Raw genomic sequence first — 23,586 nt, 5'->3', positions numbered from 1 at the left:
GAACAGATTCGTCAGACCCATCCTTCTCAATTCCATGTTTTTCTCGTTCTGACTGACTTGCCTGTTTAATACACTCTCGGTTCATCCCCTTCCGTAGAATGGACTCAAATGCGTTCCTTTTTATGGCTGCATTCCATCCAGGCTCTGACTCTTCCTTAGCCGTGTTTTGAGGAGGGTCATGGAGCCATTGTGCTCCATTTCAGTTTGGGCTTCCAGCCTTAGTGCTCACAGCAGAACTGCTTGTTGGTGAGCCCTCTGAGGTCTGTGAGCACGGGGCTGCCCGCTCTTCTCTGGCGGGAGCTCTGTCTCCTCAGGCCCCTCAGGACTCGGGCTCCAGGGTCACGGGGCTGCGTCCCAGCTGAGAGGAGTGGGGTTGCCTCAGTGCCCGCCAGCAGGGAGGCGCTGCAAGAGGGGAAAATGAGGACGAAGTAGACGTTTCCTGGGTCCAGCTGAGCGCTGACTGGAGGTCCATCTCTGAGACTCGGGGGTTGGGGCTGGGGGGGAGAGCTCCATGTGCAAATGGCGGGTTTTCAGTTCGATTTCTTTTCGATGGCCTAGAGGATGACCTTCACGGATGTTCTTCCCAGTAGGTGGCCAGTTTTCCTGTCCCTGTTTCTTCAGAAGACTGTCCTTTCCTCTTGGCTCATTCGTGGTTTGATTTTCATGAACTTACCACGTCCATATGTGTTCATTCCTGGGCTCTCTCTTCTCTCCTGGAGTCCCTGTGTCTGTGTTCCTGCCAGTTCCTCACTGTGGCGGTTACTACAGGGCCGTGCTGTAGTTTGAAGTCTGAGAGGAGGATGCCTCCAGCTGTGTTCTTCTTTCTCAGTCTTCTTGGCCCTTTAAGGTCCTGTTCAATATTAGCAGCCTACTAGTAGGAGTATTTATGTTTCTGTGAAAAAGGGAATTCAATAACATTTTCTGATTTCAGTCAGTGTATTTGTTGATGGCTTTGTTTGCAATGGACATTTTAATTCCTCATTGTTCCAGTGCCTGAGCGTGGAATAGTTTTCTGGTTATTTGTCTTTTCTTTGGTTTCTTTATCAGTGCTTTCTAGTTTTCTGACTGCTGGTCTTTTATGTCCTTGATTAAGTTTGTTGATAAATGTTTTATTCTTTTGGATGCAATTATAAGTGGGATTTTCTTATTTTTTTTCTGATTGGTATTAGTGTACACAAATGCAAGTGAATTTTGTATATTGATTGGGATTGTAAGTTGTAGTACTTTATATGATTGTCAATTGATCAGAAATTTTTAAACTTTACTGAATGTAGTCTAACAACTTTTTGTGAAGTTATGGGGAAAATTTTATTTATAAAATCTGTTTCTCCCGCAGACCCAAGGAATGGTGGTTACTAATAGACTTCCCACAGTACTTCTTCATTCCATTTGGACTCCTTCAAGGGCAGTGGAGCATCACAGCTTTCCTTGAACTTTGCCTGGGTAAGTCTGAACTCTATAGAAAATTTTCATGCCTGTCTCATCTGACTTGTTTGTTTTGAAACATAATTTCCTTTCCGGGTAAAATGTACAGAAAACTTCTAACAAAGGGAAAAAGTGCTCACATTTGCCACATCATCTAAAACAGTCTATGTGTTTTATCTAAAATGGGTGCATTCTCCTGCAGAACCTGCACATAGTCTCCAAAATCAGGACATCATATGGTTTCTACAGTATAATGTAATCCACAGCCCCACTTCCCTTTCAGTAATTGTTCAATTGTATGAATATAACTTTTCTTCCCATCTTTTTTTTTTTAAGAATGTTACTGAGATTTTCAGTGATTTGGACAAATTTGATAAATTCAAAGCAGACGGCGAATATGGGATCTGTGTGGCCTTTTCTATATGGATATTTTTCACTAAAGATGATTTTAATGTTTATTCATGTTGTAAAATGTGTGAATCCTGCATTCTTTTTTTTTTCTGCACAGTAATTAAAAATAAATAACATGCCATTTACCATTTAGATATTTGTAAGCATACAGTGTTGTAGTATGAACTACATTTCCTTGTTTTGCAAACCGGTTTAATAATGTGTACCTTGTGCGTGCTTTGAAGAAACTCAAGAAACTGAGTCAGTGACTGAAATGGCCCAAGATATCACCTTAGATACCATCGTCATCTTAAACCAAATCAGGGGCTTCCTGGTGGTCCAGTAGCTAAGATTGGACACTCCCAAAGAAGGAGGCCCAGATTCAATCCCTGATCCGAGAACTAGATTTCCCATGCCACAACGATATCTGGCTGGCCTCAGCGAAGGTCGATCTGGTGCAGCCAAATACAAAAAAAAAAAAAACTATGTTTAATAAAAATAAAACCAAAGAAAATGCAGGGTATGGTTGTTGTACAGATTTACATCTTAGCTTTCCCTATTGATTAAAAAAAAAAAAAAGAGTTTCACAAGACTGTCATCCTTCTATCTGGTATATACCGAGGATTCCTTTGAAATGAGATTTCTCTTGTAAATGTGACTCACAGAAGAGCCGTCTTGAACTTGGGTGTCAGAGATGAGCATGTGTCCTCTTAAAGAAAAGAAAGTTAATTAGGTACAACTAATTCTCATGCTGAAGTGGTATATTTTGGGGTGGCATTTGCTCCCCTTCACTTTGGATGTATCCCAATTTGCTTACACAGTCATCGCCCGAAGACATCCTGATATTTGAAAGTTTTTAACTGTTAGAAGTAGAGCTGCTGTGTATAATTGTGTGATATTTTTTGCCTGGACACTTTTTCAAAGCTGTTTAGTAAGTGCTAGACGTGTAGTGTTCAGGTCACAGGTGAGCCTTGTTTAACTGTGGAAAAATCCAGCTAAATTTCTCTGGCAGGTGGGATCTTCCTGGGTAAGGGATCGAACCTGAGTGTCCTTCATCGTCACGCAGATTCTTTACCACTGACCCACCAGAGAAGCCCCGTGCCCCCTTCCCCTTTTTGAGCTTACTGGATCTAATAGGTGTGCAGTGCTACTTCACTGCTGTTTTAGATTGTAATTTCCTAATGATATATGATTTTGAGTATTTTTGATATGCTGATTTACTATCTGTATCTTTTCTTTGGCCAGGCATTCAGATTTATACACTTTTAATGAGGTTGTTTGTTCCAGATATTTTGGTATATTTGGAGTACGATCCTTTATCATATATGTATTTTGTCAATACATTTTTCTGTGGCTTGTGTTTAAGTTGTGTGAATGAGGTTTTTCACAGTTTAAATTTATAATTTTTTAAAGTTCATGTTATAATTTTTATGTCCGTTTTTGGATAGACTTTAGTGTTTTGTTTTGTTTTGTTTTGGTTAAATTTCATAAGCAAAACTAAGGTAGTGTAGATACAGTTTTAAACAAAGCTGAGTTACCATAGATACAATTTTGCCTTTTGTCTGTTGAGACGTTTGAGTGAGGTTGGTGTACATTATAAAATTATGTCTACATTCATTTGACTGGATATGGCTTCCAATTATTTTTGGAGATGTCATGAGAAGTCAGTTTCCCCAAGGGAAACTGGGCGGGTTCTGTGAAACATGAACTGTCTTAGATCCCTGGGAATCACTTTCTGCTTCTTCTGGCTTTGGACTTGACTTGTTTGGATATGTCATACTAGTGGAATCACAGAACGTTTCTCCTATTTTGGTCTGGTTTATTTCACTTAATATAATGACCATAAGGTTCGTCCACATTGTGGCATTGTCAGAATTACCGACTTTGAAGGGCCGAGTCAGATTCCATTGTGTGTCTACCACAGTTTGTTTATGGAACTGGCTGTCCATGGACACTTAGATTGCCTCTGTTTGTTGGCCAGTGTGAATCATGCTGTTGTGACTATGACTGGAGCAATATGCATTTTTTCAGCCCCTTTTCCAAACCTTTTGGGTACATAGCATGAATTAGAATTGAAATATCTGTTTGTTCCATGTGTTAGTTTTGGAGTAATTTCTGTAGTGTCTTGTGCAGTGGCAGAACCATTTCAGTTTATCTTTTTGTATGGTAGAATACTGTTCAAGCTTTTGAATATACCCTGTGATGCATATTCATTCACCCACCGATGGACACTTGAATAGGTTCTACCTTTGGGCTATTGTGAATAAGGTCGCTATGAATACTTGTGTACCAGTTTTTGTTTGAAGTATTAACAACTACATAGTACTACGTATGAAAGAAACCACAAGGACCTACTCTATAGTTTCAGAAACTGTATTGAATGTCTTATGATAGCGTATAATGGAACAGAATCTCCAAAGGAATATATGAAAAAGACACAATACCCTGATAATTATTGTGCCAACACTGTGTATTTCTACACACCACTAAAATATTCACATTCGTAAGTATATTTCACTGCTTGGTTGTATAAAAATAGAGAAGTCGAACAGAGAAGAAATAAACTTCCTGTCATTGCTCATCATCATTTATGCACTACTACTACCTGTAACACGCGTTGTATAAATAAGTGCTGGACTAGGAACTTACATTCGTGTAAACCAAGAGATGGTGAAGGGGTAAGGAAGTACAACTTGCTGAATTCCTTAACGAAGGATTATGGAACTCTATGCACATGAAGTGAATGAAAGTCAAACTGTTTAGTTTAGCCACATTCTTCCTAGAGTGATGAGCTTCCACCCCACCCAATGTTAGCTCACAATTAAATCCTGCAGTCATCTGGCCTCAGTGTGTGCTTCTTGCCATCCAGAACACAAAAGCGAGGAAGTCCTGACAAAATCGTTGCTATTTTTCTTTTTTGGATTCGTATTTTATCGCAGGGCTTGGGGAAAAGAGGGCCTAGCCTGTTTTCAGAGTTGCATCCCAAGGCTTGCTCTGGCGTGTTACCTATGTTGACAAACTGCTGATCCTGTTCAACAAAGGACAGTGATCTGCACGTCAGTATCTGTTGCTTGAGCTGGAATAGTAGGCATCCCTTCAAGTGCAGTCCTTCATGCTGAAGCAGGTCTACCTGAAGCAGTAGCATAAGATGAACACATTGATCATAGAGACATCGCATCCCATGAATTTGTAAGAATTTTTCAGGTATACCCATCATCATTGGAGGAACTGACTTGTCCCAGTAATAACTGGAGTATCCAGCATAACAACAGTTCCTTGACTAAATAATATGCTTATGGGTACTTCTTCCAGCGTTCTTTCTCCTACTTCGGTCATGAACAGGAGAAGCTGATGGCAGTGGTTCTTGAAATGTGTATCGATTCCTAGGCGGCACGGTCAGTAAATACTCTGCCTACCAGTGCAGGATATGGAAGTGATGTGGGTTTGATCCCTGGGTCGGGAAGATAACAATTCATACACTCGTTTTATGTGAACAAGTTTTATACTCATGAGTGTTTTTCTTCTGTATACAGAATATACAGGTGAACTATAAAGAAAGCTGAGCGCAGAAGAATGGATGCTTTCGAACTGTGGTGTTGGAGAAAACTCTTGAGAGTCCCTTGGGTTTCAAGGAAATCCAACCAGTCCATCCTAAAGGAAATCCGTTCTGGGTGTTCATCAGAAGGACTGATAGTGAAGCTGAAACTCCAGTTTTTGGAGAGCTGACTCATTTGAAAAGACCCTGATGTTGGGAAAGACTGAAGACAGGAGGAGAAGGGGACGACAGTGGATCAGCGACCCAATGGTCATGAGTTTGGGTAAACTCTGGGGATGGACAGGGAGGTCTGGCGTGCTGCAGTTCAATGGGGGTTGCAAAAAGTCGGACACGATCAAGCGACTGAACTGAACTGAACAGAAAAACAAATGCTGTTCAAGGACACTGAAAGAACCCTGATGTTGAAAAGCAGATCTGTATTGTGAGCAATGCTTAGAAATCCATGAGTTGACACATAGTATTACGCCTATCATCCTTGTAGTTCCCTCCATGAAATATGTTGCGAAAAGCTCTTCCTTTGTGGTATAGATTCATGAAGAAGCTAAATAGCATGAATCTTTTACGTTGACAACTGTGAATTTAAATCTCCTGTGAATCCTATGTGACAACCACACTTACCAACATGATTTATTAGTATTCTATCAATATTTTTAGTCCTACTGTATTTCAACTAAAAATGTCACTATACAATGGTGCATGAAGTCAAGACATAAAATCAGGGCAAATCATTTTAAGTTACTCTGGGACAGAAAAAGGGGACATTGTTGTAGAAGCCCAGATGAGATGAGACCATAGATAAGGCAGTAGGAAAAGGTCAATATTTGAGATGTTCTCAGAAATGGGGTTGCCAGTTTGAGGGGACTAGCTGAATGTGGAATGAGGAAGGGAATAATCTGGCGTGATTGTAGAATGGTGATGAAGATAGAGCTACTGCTAGAACAGGCTGCACAAACGGGAGGGTCTCTTTGCTTGCAATGTCTGGGGCATCCATAGGGAGGGTGTGGGAAGCAGATTATAATGTGCTTTGTCTATTGCATTTTTATGTATTAGATCCTTAAGTATTTTATTCACCACACCCAACTGAATGGTTCACAAATGTTTCAAAGAGGAAAGGATTACTTCTCTTTAATAATGAGGAGTTCAACTGCTCTCAAAGCAAATACCGGACAGTAATCACCATGCAGGACAAAGTTGATTATCCATATTTAGATTACTCATTCGTTAGCTTGCCAAAGGTTCTAGATCTGTTACCACATTTTTTTATATAATATCCGCATGTGAAAGTGAAAGTGGCTCAGTGGTGCCTGACTCTGTGACCCCATGGACTATACAGCCCATGGCATTCTCTAGGCCAGAATACTGGAGTGGTAGCTTGTGCCTTCTCCAGGGAATCTTCCGGACCCAGGAATGAAACTGGAGTCTCCTGCATTCAGAAAAATCATGTCCCTTGAATTTCTAGTTTACTGTATAGGACCATGGCAATGTGATTCCATAAAATTGTTTAGTTTCCTTTACGTTTCTCTTGTTTGATATAGATAGCAGCCTTTGGTTCTATCACTAGCATTGCAAGTAAAAAGAAAAAAAATAATTAGAGCTCCAATAGTATTTTTACTGTTAACAATAAGTATAGCATAATGTGCGACCTAGCAACAGCTAGTGAGCCTAGGACTGTCTGGAACATTCTTGGATCCTGCGAGAAAACACCCTGTGTGCACCCCTTGATACCGGGCCTAGAGACCAAAATGTACATGAAAGGAAATAGTGGAGCTGACCAGAGTAATGCGCCCAAACATGTCTGACACAGTGCCGCAGCCTGCTCCTTCATGGGCAATGCCACTATAACCTAGGAATGTCATTACATGGTTCACAGATGACATGCGAGATGCTCAGCCCTGACTCTGAGTTTCGGTCCTCTGAGTAGATCTGGACGTCTCCCATTGTAGAAGCTAACCCGTTCCTTCCAAATACATGCTTGCAAACACACACCAGTTGGCTGCCTCTCCTTCCACAAGGGAGGCTTCATTTACACGCATTCTGTGAACTTCGCTTTCCAGCTGATGGACAAAACACTTATTGTAAGTATTTTCTCAGGGGCTGTTTCCCCGGGGCTGGGGCCGAGGTAAGAGACCCAAACTCATAGGGAAAGGCAAAACCACATCCACATGTCTTTGCTCTGTAGGTGAGCTCTAGTGTACATAAGCCTGTACATAAGCGAACACAGACACTCTGTGTGCGTGTTGCTGCATACCCAAAATAGGGCCACAAGGAGCCTCATGCTCTCCATGCAGCGCAGAAGCTGTGCAGCCACGCAGCAGCTGAAGAATCCAACCAATTGCTCTTTTCTTACCTCTGACAGAGCTCGCATTGCCGTAGCCCTTGGCAGTTTGGAAACACTGGACCCTAACCCTTCTCAAAGTAGGCCTGGGTTCTAGTTCGAATAGAAAGTCAATAGCGGAGCTGAGGACAGGAACGAGGCAGTCATTTATCACACGCTCCCGCAGCCTGCTACTACAGGGACACTAACGCTAGAAGCTAGGAATGTCTTTGCAAGGAGCCCAAAGGACAGGGGAGAACCTCGACCCTGACTCTAGTATTTCAGTCCCCTGAGCAGATCTGAGGTTCTCCCGCTGTAGAAGCTAACCCATTCCTTCCAAATACAGGCTTCCTAACACAGGGCCAGTTGGCTGCTTGCTCTTCCACGAAGCAGGCTTCCTTAACTTGCAAACTGCGAATTCCGCTTAACAGCCTGGAGGAAAATCGCTTCTTGGAAGATTTTTTTTCAGAGGCTGTATCCCCGGAGCTGGGGCCAAGCTAGGGGTCCCATACTGACAAGGGAAGGCAAAACCACATCCAATGTCTTTGCTCTGGAGGACAGCTTTGGTGAGCCTAAGTCTTTCAGGAATATTTCTGGCTCCAACAGAGTCAAATTCTGAGTGTGAAGCTGCACAGCCAAAATAGGGGAACAGAGAGCCTGATTCTCTCTGTGTAGCTTTGAAACTGTCATTCAAACAACAGCTTGAGAATCCATACAATGCTCTCCCTTACCGCTAAGAGAATTCTCATTGCTGTCGTCCTTGACAGTTTGTAGAAATCCGCACCCTAACCCTTCTCCGAGTAGTCCTGGGTCCTAGCTCGGAACAACAGGCAATGGCGGAGCTGAGGCCAGTAAGGCACAAGTGAGGTCTCACACACTCTTGCAGCCTGATCGTCCAGGAGCAGTAAGGCCTCTTTTTCCCTGTAGGAGGCTCGCTTGCCTTGCCTCCTGTGAACTGCGTTTCCCAGCCTGGGCGAAAAGCTGTTCCTGGAGATCTTTTCTCAGGGGCTGTTTCCCTGGAGCTGGGTCGGACCTCAGGGGCCCAACTCACAGGGGAAGGCAAAACCACATGGACAGGTCTGTGCTCTGTAGGAGAGCTCTAGTGAACCTCATCTCTCAGGAACATTCTTGGCTTCTACAGAGACACCTCTGTGCATGAAGCTACACACCCAACATAGTGGCAAAGGGAGTCTGATTCTCTCCGTGGGGTGCTGATGCTTTGTGGCAAAGCACCTGCTAAGAATCCATCCGCATAGGCTTCCCTCACCTTGACAGAGGTCTCATTGCTGTAGTCCTTGGCAGTTTGGAAAGAAGCAGACCCTTACCTTTCACCAAGTAGGCCCTTGTCCTTGTTTGAATGGAAAGGCAATAGCTGAGCTGAGGCCAGTAAGGCGCCAGTCAAGTCTGACATATTCCCGATGCCTGCTCCTTCAAGGAAAATAACGCTAGAATCTGGGAATGTCTTTGCAAGGCTGGCAAAGGGCAGTCAGGAACCTCGACCCTGCCTCTGGAATTTCTATCTTCTCAGCACATCTGGAGGTCTCGGTCAGGAGAAACTAACCCATTCCTTGCAAATATAGGCTTCCAAACACAGGCCGGTTGGCTGTCTCTTCTTGCCGAAGGAAGCTTGCTTATCCCACCTCCTGCGAACTCCGCTTCCCAGCCTGGGGGATAAGAGGTTCTTGGAGATCTTTTCCCAGAGGCTGTTTCCACGGAGCAGGGGCCGATCCCGGAGACCCACACGCACAGGGGAAGGGAAAACCGCATGGACAAGTCTTTGCTCTCTAGGAGTGCTCTAGTGAACCTCAGTCTATGGGGAATGTTCTTGGCTCCAACGGGGACATCTCTGTGTGGGAAGCTGCATAGCCAACATAGAGACACAGAGACCTGATTCTCTCTGTGCAGCTTTGACGCTGTCGTTCAAACAACAAATTGAAAATCCATAGAATGCTCTCCCTTACCACTGAGAGAGTTATCATTGCTGTAGCCCTTGGCAGGTTCTGGAAATCGGCACACAAACACTTCTCCAAGTAGGCCTGGGTTCAAGTTCAGATGAACATGCAATAGCGGAGCTGAGGCCAGTAAGGCACCAGTCAGGTGTCACACACTCTGGCAGCCTGCTCCTCCAGGGACAGTAAGGCCTCTATTTCCCTACAGGAGGCTCGCTTGCCTTACTTCCTGTGAACAGCATTTCCCAGCCTGGGCAGAAAGCTGATCCTGGAGATGTTTTCTCAGGGGCTGTTTCCCCGGAGTTGGGGCGGACCTCGGGGACCCAACTCACAGGGGAAGGCAAAACCAAATGGACAGGTCTATGCTCTGTAGGAGATCTCTAGTGAACCTCCTCTCTCAGGAACATTCTTGGCTCCTATCGAGACACCTCTGTGTGTGTAGCTACACACCCAACATAGGGGCAAATGGAGCCAGATTCTTTCCTTGGGGTGCTGATGCTTTGTGGCAAAGCACCTGCTTGAGAATCCATCCACTTAGGCTTCCCTTGCCTTCACAGAGGTCTCATTGCTGTGGCCCTTGGCAGTTTGGAAAGAAGAGGACCCTTACCCTTCATAAAGTGGGCCCTTGTCCTAGTTTGAAAGGAAACGCAAGAGCTGAGCTGAGGCCAATAAGGCGCCAGTCAAGTCTGATATATTCCCGAAGCCTGCTCCTTCATGGAAAATAACGCTGGAATCTAGGAATGTCTCTGCAAGGCTGGCAAAGGGAAGTCAGGAGCCTGCACCCTGCCTCTGGAATTACCGATTTCTGAGCAGATCTGGAGGTCTCCTTTAGGAGACTCTAACTCATTCCTTCCATATTGAGACTTCCAAAAACAGGCCGGTAGGCTGCCACTTCGTGCCCGAAGGAGGCTTGCTTTTCCTGCCTCCTATGAACCCAGCTTCCCAGGCTCTGGGAAAAGCGGATCTTGACGATCTTTTCTCAGGGGTTGTTTCCACGGAGCTGGGGCTAAGCCCGGAGACCCAATCGCACAGGGGAAGAAAAACTACATGGACAAGTCTTTGCTCTCTAGGAGAGCTCTAGTGAACCTCAGTCTGTCAGGAACATTCTTGATTCATATGGAGACACCCCTGTGTGCGAAGCTGCGTACCCAACATGGGGGCACAGAGAGCCTGATTCTCTCTGTGTAGCTTTAAAGCTGTCGTTCAAAAAACACCTTGAAAATCCATACAATGCTCTTCCTTACCCGTGACAGAGTTCTCATTCCTGTAGCCCTTGGCAGTTTTTAGAAATCTGCACCCAAACCCTTCTCCTAGTAGTCCTGGGTCCTAGTTCGGAGGAACATGCAATGGCGAAGCTGAGGCCATAAGGCACCAGTCAGGTGTCACACACTCTGGCAGCCTGATCGTCCAGGGACAGTAAGGCCTCTTTTTCCCTGCAGGAGGCTCACTTGACTTGCCTCCTGTGAGCTGCGTTTCCCAACCTGGGGGAAAAGTGGTCCCTGGAGATCTTTTCTCAGGGGCTCCTTCCCCGGAGCTGGGGAGGACCACGAGGACCCAACTCACAGGGGAAGGCAAAACCACATGGACAGGTCTATGCTCTGTAGGAGAGCTCTAGTGAACCTCATCTCTCAGGAACATTCTGGGCTCCTATAGAGACACCTCTGTGTGTAAAGCTACACACCCAACATAGGGGCAAATGGAGCCTGATTCTCTCCCTGAGGTGCTGAGGCTTTGTGGCAAAGCACCTGCTTGAGAATCCGTCCACCTAGGCTTCCCTCGCCTTGACAGAGGTCTCATTGCTGTAGCCCTTGGCAGTTTGGAAAGAAGAAGACCCTTACCCTTCATAAAGTAGGCTTTTGTCCTAGTTTGAATGGAAAGGTAATAGCTGAGCTGAGGCCAATAAGGCGCCTGTCAAGTCTGACATACTCCCGTAGCCTGCACCTTCATGGAAAATAACTCTACAATCTGGGAATGTCTTTGCAAGGCTGGCAAAGGGCAGTCAGGAACCAGCACCCTGCCTCTGGAATTACTGACTTCTGACCAGATCTGGAGGTCTCCTTTAGGAGAAGCTAACCCATTCCTTCCAAATAGAGGCTTCCAAACACAGGCTAGTTGGCTGCCTCTACTTGCCCGAAGGAGGCTTGCTTGTTCCGCTTCCTGTGAACTCTGCTTCCCGCCTGTGGGAAAAGTGGTTCTTGGAGATCTTTTTTCAGGGGCTATTTCAACTGAGTTGGAGCTGAGCCTGGAGACCCACACGCACAGAGGAAGGCAAAACCACATGGACAAGTCTTTGCTCTGTAGGAGAACTCTAGTTAACCTCAGTATGTGAGGAAAGTCTTGGATTCTAAGGGGATACCTCTGTGTGTGAAGCTGCGTACCCAACAAGGGGGCACACAGAGCCTGATTCTCTCTTTGCTGCTTTGAAGCTGTCGTTCAAACAACAGCTTGAGAATCCATACAATGCTCTCCCTTACCTCTGAGAGAGTTCTCATTGCTGTAGCCCTTGGCAGTTTTTACAAATCCGCACCCAAACCCTTCTCCAAGTAGGCCTGGGTCCTGGTTTGGATGGCCATGCAATGGCGGAGCTGAGGCAAATAAGGCACCAGTCAGGTGTCACACACTCTGGCAGCCTGCTCCTCCAGGGACAGTAAGGCCTCTTTTTCCTTGCAGGAGGCTCGCTTGCCTTGCCTCCTGTGAACTGCGTTTCCCAGCCTGGGCGAAAAGCGGTTCCTGGAGATCTTTTCTCGGGGGCTCTATCCCCAGAGCTGGGGTGGACCTCGGGGACCCATCTCACAGGGGAAGGCAAAACCACATGGACAGGTCTATGCTCTGTAGGAGACGTTAGTGAGTCCCATCTCTTAGGAACATTCCTGGCTCGTACAGAGACACCTCTGTGTGTAAAGCTACACACCGAACATAGGGGCACAGGGAGCCTGATTCTCTCCGTGGGGTGCTGATGCTTTGTGGCAAAGCACCTGTTTGAGAAGCCATCCGCTTACGCTTCCCTCGCCTTGACAGAGGTCTCATTGCTGTGTCTCTTGGCAGTTTGGAAAGCAGCAGACCCTTACCCTTTACCAAGTAAGCCCTGATCCTAGTTTGAAAGGAAAGGCAATAGCTGAGCTGAGGCCAGTAAGGCACCCGTCAACTCTGACATATTCCCGATGCCTGCTCCTTCATGGAAAATAACGCTAGAATCTAGGAATGTCTTTGCAAGGCTGGCAAAGGGCAGTCAGGAACCTCGACCCTGCCTCTGGAATATCTATCTTCTGAGCAGATCTGGAGGTCTCGTTCTGGAGAAGCTAACCCATTCCTTGCAAATATAGGCTTCCAAACACAGGCCGGTTGGCTGCCTCTTCTTGCCCGAAGGAGGCTTGCTTTTCCTGCCTCCTATGATCCCTGGTTCCCAGCATGGGGGAAAAGCAGATCTTGGAGATCTTTGCTCAGGGGTTGTTTCCACGGAGCTGGGGTTGTGCCCGGAGACCCACACGTACAGGGGAAGGCAAAACCACATGAACAAGTCTTTGCTCTCTAAGAGAGCTCTAGTGAACCTCAGTCTTTGACGAACGTTCTTGGCTCCTATGGGCACACCTCTGTGTGTGAAACTGCGTACCCAACATGGCGGCAGAGAGCCTGATTCTCTCTGTGAAGGTTTAATGCTGTCGTTCAGAAAACAGCTTGAGAATCCATACAATTCTCGCTCTTACCTCTGAGAGAGTTCTCATTGCAGTAGCCCTTGGCAGTTTGTAGAAATCTGCACCTAAACCCTTCTCCAAGTAGGCCTGAGTCCCAGTTCGGAGGAACAAGCAATGGCGGAGCTGAGACCAGTATGGCACCAGTCAGTTTTCACACACTCTGGCAGCCTGCTCCTCCATGGACAGTAAGGCTTCTTTTTCTCTGCAGGAGGCTCACTTGCCTTACTTCCTGTGAACAGCTTTTCCCAGCCTGGGCGAAAAGCTGTTCCTGGAGATCTTTCCTGAGGGGCTGTTTTCCCGGAGCTGGGGCGGACCTCGGGGACCCAACTCACAGGGGAAGGCGAAACCACATGGATAGGTGAGCACTCTGTAGGAGAGCTCTTGTGAACCTCATCTCTCAGGAACATTCTTGGCTCCTGTAGAGACACCACTGTGTGTGAAGCTACACACCCCCACATAGGGGCAAATGGAGCCTGATTCTCTCCGTGGGGTGCTGATGCTTGGTGGCAAAGAACCTTCTTGAGAATCCATCCGCTTACACTTCCCTCGCATTTACGGAGGTCTCATTGCTGTAGCCCTCGGCAGTTTGGAAAGAAGAAGACCCTTACCCTTCATAAAATAGGGCCTTGTCCTAGTTTGAATGGAAAGGCAATAGCTGAGCTGAGGCCAATAAGGCGCCAGTCAAGTCTGACATATTCCTGAAGTCTGCTTCTTCAGGAAGATAACGGTAGAATCTAGGAATGTCTTTGCAAGTCTGGCAAAGGGCAGTCAGGACCCTGCACACTGCCTCTGGAATTACCGACTTCTGAGCAGATCTGGAGGTCTCCTTTGGGAGAAGCTAACCCATTCTTCCAAATAGGGGCTTCCAAACGCAGGCCGCTTGGCTGCCTCTTGCTGTCTGAAGGAGACCTGCTTTTCCCGCCTCCTATGAACCCCACATCCCAGCCTCTGGGAAAAGCGGATCTTGAAGATCTTTTCTCAGGGTTTGTTTCCACGGAGCTGGGGCCGAGCCTGGAGCCCCAAACGCACAGGGGAAGAAAAACCACATGGACAAGTCTTTGCTCTCTAGGAGAGCTCTAGTGAACCTCACTCTGTCAGGAACGTTCTTGTTTCCTATGGAGACACCCCTGTCTGTGAAGCTGTATACCGAACATGGAGACACAGAGTCTGATTCTATCTATGCAGCTTTGAAGCTGTCGTTCAAACAACAGCTTGAAAATCCATACAATGCCCTTCCTTACCCGTGACACAGTTCTCATTGCTATACCCCTTGGCAGTATTTAGAAATCCATACACAAACCCTTCTCCTAGTAGGCCTGGGTCCTAGTTCGGAGGAACATGCAATGGCGGAGCTGAGGTCAGTAAGGCACCAGTCAGGTCTCACACACTCTTGCAGCCTGATCGTCCAGGGACAGTAAGGCCTGTTGTGCCCTGCAGGAGGCTCTCTTGCATTACCTCCTGTGAACTGCGTTTGCCAGCCTGGGGGAATAGTGGTCCCAGGAGATCTTTTCTCAGGGGCTCCTTTCCCTGAGCTGGGGCGGACCTCGGGGACCCAACTCACAGGGCAAGGCAAAACCATATGGACAGGTCTATGCTCTGTAGCAAACCTCTAGTGAACCTCATCTCTCAGGAACATTCTTGGCTCCTATAGAGACACCTCTGTGTGTGAAGCTGCGTAACTAACATAGGGGCACAGAGAGCCTGATTCTCTCTCTTCATTTTGGCGCTGTCATTCAGAAAACAGCTTGAGAATCCACATAATGCTCTCCCTTACCGCTGAGAGAATTCTCACTGCTATAGCCCTTGGCACTTTGTAGAAATCCGCACCCAAACGCTTCTCCAAGTAGGCCTGGGTCCTAGCTCGGATGAACAGGCAATGGCGGAGCTGAGGCCAGTAAGGCAGCAGTCAGGTTTCACACACTCTGGCAGCCTGCTCCTCCAGGGACTGTAAGGCCTCTTTTTCTCTGCAGGAGATTCGCTTGCCTTACTTCCTGTGAACAGCGTTTCCCAGCCTCAGCGAAGCGGTTCCTGGAGATCTTTTCTCAGGCACAGTTTCCCCGGATGTGTGGCGGACCTCGGGGACCCAACTCACAGGGGAAGGCAAAACCACATGGACAGGTCTATGCTCTGTAGGAGAGGTTTAGTGAACCTAATCTCTCAGGAACATTCTTGGCTCCTATAGAGACAACTCTGTGTGTGAAGCTACACTCCCAACATTGGGGCACAGGGAGCTTGATTCTCTCCGTGGGGTGCTGATGCTTTGTAGTAAAGCACCTGCTTGAGAATCCATCCTCTTAGGCTTCCCTCGCCTTGATAGAGGTCTCATTGCTGTAGCCCTTGGCAGTTGGCAAAGAAGAAGACCCTTACCCTTCATAAAGTAGGCCCTTGTCCTAGTTTGAATGGAAAGGAAATAGCTGAGCTGAGGCCAATAAGGAGCCAGTCCCGTCTGACACATTCCTGATGCCTGCTCCTTCATGGAATATAACTCTAGAATCTAGGAATGTCTTTGCAAGGCTGGCAAAGGGCAGTCAGGAACCAGCACCCTGCCTCTGGAATTACCGACTTCTGAGCAGATCTGGAGGTCTCCTTTAGGAGAAGCTAACCCATTCCTTCCAAATAGAGGCTTCAAAACACAGGCAGGTTGGCTGCCTTTCGTGCCCGAAGGAGGCTTGCTTTTCTCTCCTCCTATGAACCCCAGTTCCCAGCCTCTGGGAAAAGTAGATCTTGAAGATATTTTCTCAGGGGTTGTTTCCACGGAGCTGGGGCCGAGCCCGGAGACCCAAAGCCACAGGGGAAGGCAAGACCACATGGAGACGTCTATGCTCTGCAGCAGACCTCTAGTGAACCTCATCTCTCAGGAACATTCTTGGCTCCTATAGAGACACCTCTGTGTGTGAAGCTGCATACCTAACATAGGGGGACAGAGAGCCTGATTCTCTCTCTTCATTTTGATGCTGTCGTTCAGAAAACAGCTTGAGAATCCATACAATGCTCTCCCTTACCGCTGAGAGAATTCTCACTGCTGTAGCCCTTGGCACTTTGTAGAAATCCGCACCCAAACGCTTCTCCAAGTAGGCCTGGGTCCTAGCTCGGATGAACAGGCAATGGCGGAGCTGAGGCCAGTAAGGCAGCAGTCAGGTTTCACACACTCTGGCAGCCTGCTCCTCCAGGGACAGTAAGGCCTCTTTTTCTCTGCAGGAGATTCGCTTGCCTTACTTCCTGTGAACAGCGTTTCCCAGCCTCAGTGAAGCGGTTCCTGGAGATCTTTTCTCAGGCACAGTTTCCCCGGATGTGTGGCGGACCTCGGGGACCCAACTCACAGGGGAAGGCAAAACCACATGGACAGGTCAATGCTCTGTAGGAGAGGTTTAGTGAACCTAATCTCTCAGGAACATTCTTGGCTCCTATAGAGACAACTCTGTGTGTGAAGCTACACTCCCAACATTGGGGCACAGGGAGCTTGATTCTCTCCGTGGGGTGCTGATGCTTTGTGGCTAAGCACCTGCTTGAGAATCCATCCTCTTAGGCTTCCCTCGCCTTGATAGAGGTCTCATTGCTGTAGCCCTTGGCAGTTGGCAAAGAAGAAGACCCTTACCCTTCATAAAGTAGGCCCTTGTCCTAGTTTGAATGGAAAGGCAATAGCTGAGCTGAGGCCAATAAGGAGCCAGTCCCGTCTGACACATTCCCGAAGCCTGCTCCTTCATGGAAAATAACTCTAAACCTAGGAATGTCTTTGCAAGGCTAGCAAAGGGCAATCAGGAACCAGCACCCTGCCTCTGGAATTACCGACTTCTGAGCAGATCTGGAGGTCTCCTTTAGGAGAAGCTAACCCATTCCTTCCAAATAGAGGCTTCAAATCACAGGCAGGTTGGCTGCCTTTCGTTCCCGATGGAGGCGTGCTTTTCTCTCCTCCTACGAACCCCAGTTCCCAGACACTGGGAAAAGCAGATTTTGAAGATATTTTCTCAGGGGTTGTTTCCACGGAGCTGGGGGCGAGCCCGGAGACCCAAACGCACAGGAGAAGGCAAGACCACATGGACAAGTCTTTGCTCTTTAGTATAGCTCTAGTGAACCTCACTCTGTCAGGAACTTTCTTGATTCCTACGGAGACACACCTGTGTGTGAAGCTGCATGCCCAACATAGGGGCACAGAGAGCCTGATTCCCCCTGTGCAGCGCTGAGTCTGGGCAGCTAAGCAACAGCTGGGAATGCAGCCTGGGGCGCTTCCCTTCCCTCTGACAGAGCTCTCCTTCGGGACCTAAGCCCTCTGCAAGGAGGCATGGATCATAGGTGCAAAGGGAAGGGAAGAGCGGAGCTGAGGCCAGTGAGGCGCCCGCCAGTCACGTCTCCCCAACTTCCGCAGTCTGTTCCTTCCCCTGCGCGAAAGCTAGAAGCTGGGAAGGGCTTGGCGAGGCTCGCTCAGGCAGAGCAGCATCTCGACAGGGGCTCTGTCCTATCGCGCCTGGGCACAGATCTGCAGCTCCGCCGGTGTGAAGCTCATTCGGTCCTTTCCAATACAGGCTTGCAAGAACCCGCCAACAGCCTAACTCATCTCTCTCGCGTGCTGGGACTGGGCATCCAGGCCTGGGCACAAAGCACTGCCTGGAGCTCTTTGCTAAGGGGCTGGTTCCCCTACGCTGGGGCTGTGCTAGGGAGCCCAAACGCACAAGTCAAGGCCCCAAAACACATCCACACGTCTCTGCTCTGCAACAGAGCTCCAGGGAAGCCCAGTCTGGCAGGCGCTTTCTGGGCACAAACGGAGGAACACTCTGGCTGTGGAGCTCCCTCCCCAAGACTGGGGCACTAGGACCCTGATTCCCTCCGTTTAGCGCTGAGTCTGGGTTGCCTAGCAACAGCTTGGGAACGCAGCCTGGGGCACTTCCCTTCCCTCCGACAGAGCTCTCCTTGCGGTAGGCCTTGGTAGTTTGCATACAATAGGGCAATAAGCCCTCTGCAAGTTGGCCTGGCTCCTAGGTCCAAAGGGCAGGCCAGAGCGCAGCTGAGGCTGTCAGGCTCCAGACACATCTCCCACACTCCTACATCCTGCTCCTATCCGGGCGTGAACGCTAGAAATTGGTAAGGTACCGGGAGCGTGGCAGGGGCGGGGCGAAACAGGGCGGCGCGGGGCGGGTTTCCGGTCAGGAGGGGGTGGGAAGCGGTCCCAGTTGTGCTCTCCGGGGTCCCCACTGCGGCTGGAAATGTACCGGGAGCGAGGCAGGGGCGGGGCGAAACAGGGCGGCGCGGGGCGGGTTTCCGGTCAGGAGGGGGTGGGAAGCAGTCCCAGTAGTGCTCTCGGAAGTGGCCACTGCGGCTGGAAACGCGCCGGGACCGCACCGGGGCGGGGTAAACTCCGGCTGCGCGGGTGGAGATTACGATGGCTGTAGGTGGGGGTCGGTCCCAGTTGTGCTCCCGGGGGTCGCCACTGCGGCTGGGAACGCGCCGGGAGCGCGGCAGGGGCGGGGCGAACCCTGGCGCGAGGGGAGGGGGTCCGGTTGTGGCGGGATTGGCTCTTGGCGGGGATAGGGAGGGCTTCCCAGTTGTGCTCTCAGGGGTCTCCACTGAGGCTGGGAACACCCATTTCGTCCGCTCCTGGGTCCCCAAGGATCGCCATCCCGTGGGTGCAGCGCAGGGCTGCGGACCACTGGTAAGGGCACTGGGACTGCGTGGAGCAGGGAACCACGTATTCCGCCGTCTGTTGGTACATTCTCGGAGCTCCCCAACCTGGCGGTCGCAGAAAGGCCTCGCCTTTGGGGTCAAGGCCTTTACCGCTCCACCCCTTTGCTGAAAAATCTCCGAGTCTGCCCGGGTTTCCCAAGCAGCCTAGTGTCCGCTAGAAGTCCAAGGGACAGAACCCTGAACTCTGGCCGGCTGGCCCAGCCCTGCTTCTGGCACTTTGTAGGCCAGCGGGCCCTTGAGCACCTACTGGGATGGGAAAGCGAAGGGTCCACGGATTGCACCCTAGAAACTTAGTAGGGTGCATGGATTTCAAACCCTGGTGGCCGCCCAGGCAGCAAAGAAGGGGGGAGGGTACCTTGCTGCACTTTCATGTCAGAATCTGTGGCTGTCCTGCTGCGTGGGCCTTTTCATGGGGACCCTGTGGAAGAAAAGTTTGGTGTTTTGGAACTGAATAATTAGAACGTGTAAAAAGTTTAAATTATGTGGTGGTGTAATTAAAACAAAACCAAGCTACAAGTGTTTTTCAAATGGAGTTCCTAATATTGAAGGCCTTTTTCCTTCCACTGTGGCATTTATCAAGAAGTGTGCGGGATATTTTTTTTTTTTAAGAAAAGTGTTTGAAGTGAGGGAAACAGGAAACCCAGAGGTGCCCCTGTAGTTTGGGGAAGGCCTAAGGAGGTCACTTGGAAATGCTGCTTGCTGTGGGGTGGGGCAGATTGGCTGTGCAGGCTTGTCCTTTGCATGCATGTTCTTGTGTGTGGAAACCCAGCTCGAGCCATCTCCTGATGTGTAAGCATTTCGCAGACAAACCTTGAGCTAAGCAATGCTTTTTTTTTCCTGAGGAAATGTTTGTCTTAAGTGATATAAATATCCTATGTATTTCCGCTAGACTCTGGCTTCAGGTCGGTCCCCCCAAAAGGCTCAGAAGCAACTTGAAAAAAACAGTATGTTTTCCTCCTAGCTTGTTCTCCTTATCTATATTAAGGAAATGATATATTTGCCTTGAATACTGCCTTTCTTCAAGATTCAGGTCTATCAAATTTTGGCCCGGGATGACTCACCTGCTGCCAATGTTATCTCAAGGCATATCGTGGGGGAGGGGCCTGCTGCAATTACCTGAGACAGTGCCTTTCTTTCCTTAGCTGACTGCTAGTGCCTGTAGAATACCTGGCTAGAACCCAGCAGGGTGTACATCCAGCCTCAAGACTAAGTCAGCAGCTTTCTCTATCTCTTTTATACTTTAATAACAATTGATGACACAAAAGCTCTGAGCGATCAAACCATATCGAATATTTATTTCAGATTGAAGATGCATTCCATGTGATTGCCATCTTAAGTCTTTCCATCATTATGGAATATCTGTCCATGTATTCAGGATAGTTTTCAGCCAGGGTGTATAATTTCCAGTGTGCCAGTCTTGTCATCATCGTTAATACATGGCAAAGTGTTGTATTCATGTTGACATTATTGAAAGGGAATTTTTTAAAATTCCTTTTCAGATTATTATCTGCTAATGTATACAGAGAAAACTGTGTAATCATTCGCTTTTATCAGTTTGGACAGCTTGATAGTTTCTTTAATTTCTTTCCTTTCTCATAGTTAAGATTTTCCAGGCACATACATGTACTACCTCACCCCTAAACTCAGTCATGTGCTCAAAGACTTCTGTCCTTATTTTTTGCAACATTGAATTCGTTTGGACTATGCTGGGTCTCTGCTGCAAGATGGAAGTCGCTAGGACCTCTGGACTGCAGTCTGCCATCTCTTACTGACCTCTTGTTGACCTCTGCAGAATCCTGCTTGGAGGGAGCTTGTTAGTTCCTTGTTGCTTACCAGGACCTCCTGTGGTAAGTGTTTTCTCTTCTCTGTTGCCTGGTAAGGGTGGATGGTCATTGGCATCCCAAAGCTAGCTAGAAGTCAATTATTTAGGCAGGCTTGTGCATAGATATGGGAGAAGGCAATGGCACCCCACTCCAGTACTCTTGCGTGGAAAATCCCACGGACAGAGGAGCCTGGTAGGCTGCAGTCCATGGGGTCGCTAAGAGTCGGACACCACTGAGCGACTTCACGTTCATTTTCACTTTCATGCATGGGAGGAGGAAATGGCAACCCACTCCAGTGTTCTTGCCTAGAGAAACCCAGGGACTGCGGGACCTGGTGGGCTGCCGTCTACGAGGTCGCACAGAGTCGGACACGCCTGAAACGAATTAGCAGCGGCTGCGGCGGCGGCAGCAGCAGCAGCAGCAGAAGCAGTGCATCGATATCAAAAGGGTTGCGAACAGTCAGGTAGGATCACATATGTCACCGTGAAACACTACTTCTCCACTTAGCCAAAGCTAACCAAAGATTTCTGTTCTAGGTCAACCTAGAAGACATCACTTAAGAGGTAAAGAAACTGAAACTCCATTAGCAAAGGCAGTTCCACATCTCAAGAAAACTTCTGCTAGGCACAGAACCCTTTTCTGGGGGTCCACTTTCGCTACAACCTCCTTATCCCATTCTGTACCCATTCCTTTGCTTCTCCCATCCTGAAACTTCCACCTGTAAGACAGAACTACTTCGTTTTCCTTCCTCAAGTGTCAATGCATTCCACATACCTTCTTATAAAAACAAGTCATACATTTCACTTCAGCAACCAAGAACTGACTTTTATATTGGCGTTCGATATAGCGCACTCCCTTCCCCCACCCCCAAGAATAGAACAAAACAAAACAAAACAATTGCTTTCTTACATTTAACATGTCAGGATGGTGCCAGACAAGATTCATGGAGAGTCAAAAATCTCTTTTGTTTCTGTGTAAAAGGGAGGTCCTTTCAGAACTTTCATTACTTTGGAAATGACCTAGCTATGAAATACACTGTCGTCACTTAGTTTAGCACAAGGATAGAAACTCGGGGAACCAAAACACCTGGAGAAACGTTTTTCAGTTCAGTTCAGTTCAGTTGCTCAGACGTGTCTGACTCTTTGGGACCCGGTGGCCTGCAGGATGCCAGGCTTCCGAGTCCCTCAGCAACTCCAGGGGCTTGCTCAAACTCATGTCCATCGAGTCAGTGAAGCCATCCAAACATCTTATCCTATGTCGTCCCCTTCTCCTCTGCCTTCAATCAAGACTATGAGAGGCAGATATTTTGGAGTATAATTATTGTTAAGGGTTTGTCTAAAAGCTCATATCACATTTACATTTTTTACTTTTGTTGTTGTCGTTTCCAGGTACTTTCTTGCTGACAGGCTTGTGAGAGATATGACAATAGAGCAATTTTTACCTCAAAGGAAACCTAGGCACTATGAACATGTTGTGCTTAATGTTGTTGACTCTTAGACATATCTATAGTGGAGGAGCAAAACCAAAAACACTAGATATTTCATATTGACTAGTTCCCAGTTCACGGGACTCGGACGTTCATTTAGGTCAATGTTTTCTTGTATTTCCAGCAGTTTGATTTGGAAGGGCTGCCTTGTCTTGAGACCATTGAAATCAGAACTCAGAACTTGAGCAATATTATCAAAAACCACAAGGCTCACACTGACACATACCTAAATCCAGAGAGACAGACAAGACATCTTCCAGTTTTCTGCCTGAGATTTAAAATATTTCTTTGAGCCGGTCTCCTGGGGAGTGGGGGATGGGGGTGGCGGTGGGGGTGGCAGCGAGGCAGGCTTGGGTAACAAGCTAATTGTTGGTCATTGCATATGCAAAGAACCAGGTTTCCCGGTTCCAAGGAAAAAAGTTTCCTTGGTAACCAACTTTGTCTGGTTCTATAGACTCTCATGGCCCTCCTAGGTCAGGTCACCTTGCCTTTCTGTAGTCCTCGTTTGATCCCTAAATCATAGACAGCTTGCATTGTCCCTGTGGGGTGGATGTATTGTCCTCGTGTTTGAACTGGCGGCAGTAGCCAGAGCCTCTCCTGGAACCTGGAGTGGGCGCGGGGCTCACCGGGAGCCCCCGGTGAAGGTGGGCAGCATGCCGGGACAGGTGTGGGTCGAACCCTGGCGGCGCGGGTCGGGGTTCCGGTCGGGAGGGGGTGGGGGGCGGTCTCAGTTGTGCGCTCGGGGGTCCTCAGTGCGGCTGGGAAGGCACCGGGAGCGCGGCAGGGGCGGGGCGAACCCGGGCGGCGCGGGGCAGGGGTCGGCTCCTGGCGGGGGTGGGGCAGGGCTTCCCAGTTGTGCTCTCGGAGGTGGCCACTGCGGCTGGAAATGCCCCGGGAGCGCACCCTGGGCGGGGTAAACCCGGGCTTCGCGGGTCGAGATTCCGATGGCTGTGGGTGGGGGTTTGGTCCCAGTTGTGCTCCCGGGGGTCTCCACTGCGGCTAGGAAGCCTCAGGGAGAGCGGCAGAGGCGGGGCGAACCCGGGCGGCGCGGGGCGGGGTCCGGTCTCGGCTGGGGTCGGCTCCTGGCGGGGGTGGGGGAGGGCTTCCCAGTTGTGCTCTCGGAGGTCGCCATTGCGGCTGGGCACGCCCATTTCGTGCGCTCCTGGGTCCCCAAGGATCGGCATCCAGTGGGCGCAGCGGAGGGGTGCGGACCACGGGTCAGGGCACTGGGACTGCGTGGAGCAGGGAACCACGTATTCCGCCCTCTGTTGGCAC

The 23,586-nt window shown here is 48.6% G+C and overlaps 1 protein-coding gene and 1 long non-coding RNA gene across 50 annotated transcripts in view; both read left to right on the top strand.

The window, feature by feature from the left end:
* The first annotated feature begins 1,355 nt into the window (after positions 1-1,355).
* On the top strand, positions 1,356-6,660 carry LOC129641167 (uncharacterized). The gene is made up of 2 exons (XR_008709148.1): positions 1,356-1,443; positions 5,349-6,660. It is a non-coding gene; the product is annotated as an uncharacterized LOC129641167 (long non-coding RNA).
* Positions 6,661-17,690: 11,030 nt separating this feature from the next.
* The window catches only part of LOC129641168 (uncharacterized), a 29,031-nt gene continuing 23,135 nt past the window's right edge, over positions 17,691-23,586 (top strand). For 16 of the 49 annotated variants that reach the window (XR_008709190.1, XR_008709177.1, XR_008709153.1 and 13 more), the window contains exons 1-3: positions 17,691-18,402; positions 20,727-20,849; positions 21,135-21,288. Coding sequence is in view for 4 of the 49 variants with exons in the window: in XM_055565949.1 (XP_055421924.1) it covers positions 18,701-18,706; positions 20,795-20,849; positions 21,099-21,288 (251 nt within the window). In the remaining 45 variants the exon portion in view is untranslated. Of the gene's footprint in view, positions 18,403-18,570; positions 18,711-18,821; positions 18,971-20,190; positions 20,213-20,726; positions 20,850-21,098; positions 21,289-21,361; positions 21,389-23,586 lie in introns of those variants that run through there. The other 33 variants (XR_008709181.1, XR_008709169.1, XR_008709174.1 and 30 more) reach the window with 21 other exon arrangements.

Source organism: Bubalus kerabau, unplaced genomic scaffold (genome assembly GCF_029407905.1).
Source record: "Bubalus kerabau isolate K-KA32 ecotype Philippines breed swamp buffalo unplaced genomic scaffold, PCC_UOA_SB_1v2 scaffold_91, whole genome shotgun sequence".
Classification (NCBI taxonomy): Eukaryota; Metazoa; Chordata; class Mammalia; order Artiodactyla; family Bovidae; genus Bubalus; species Bubalus kerabau.
Note: the sequence above shows the minus strand (reverse complement) of the source record. Positions and strands in the feature narration are given on the sequence as shown.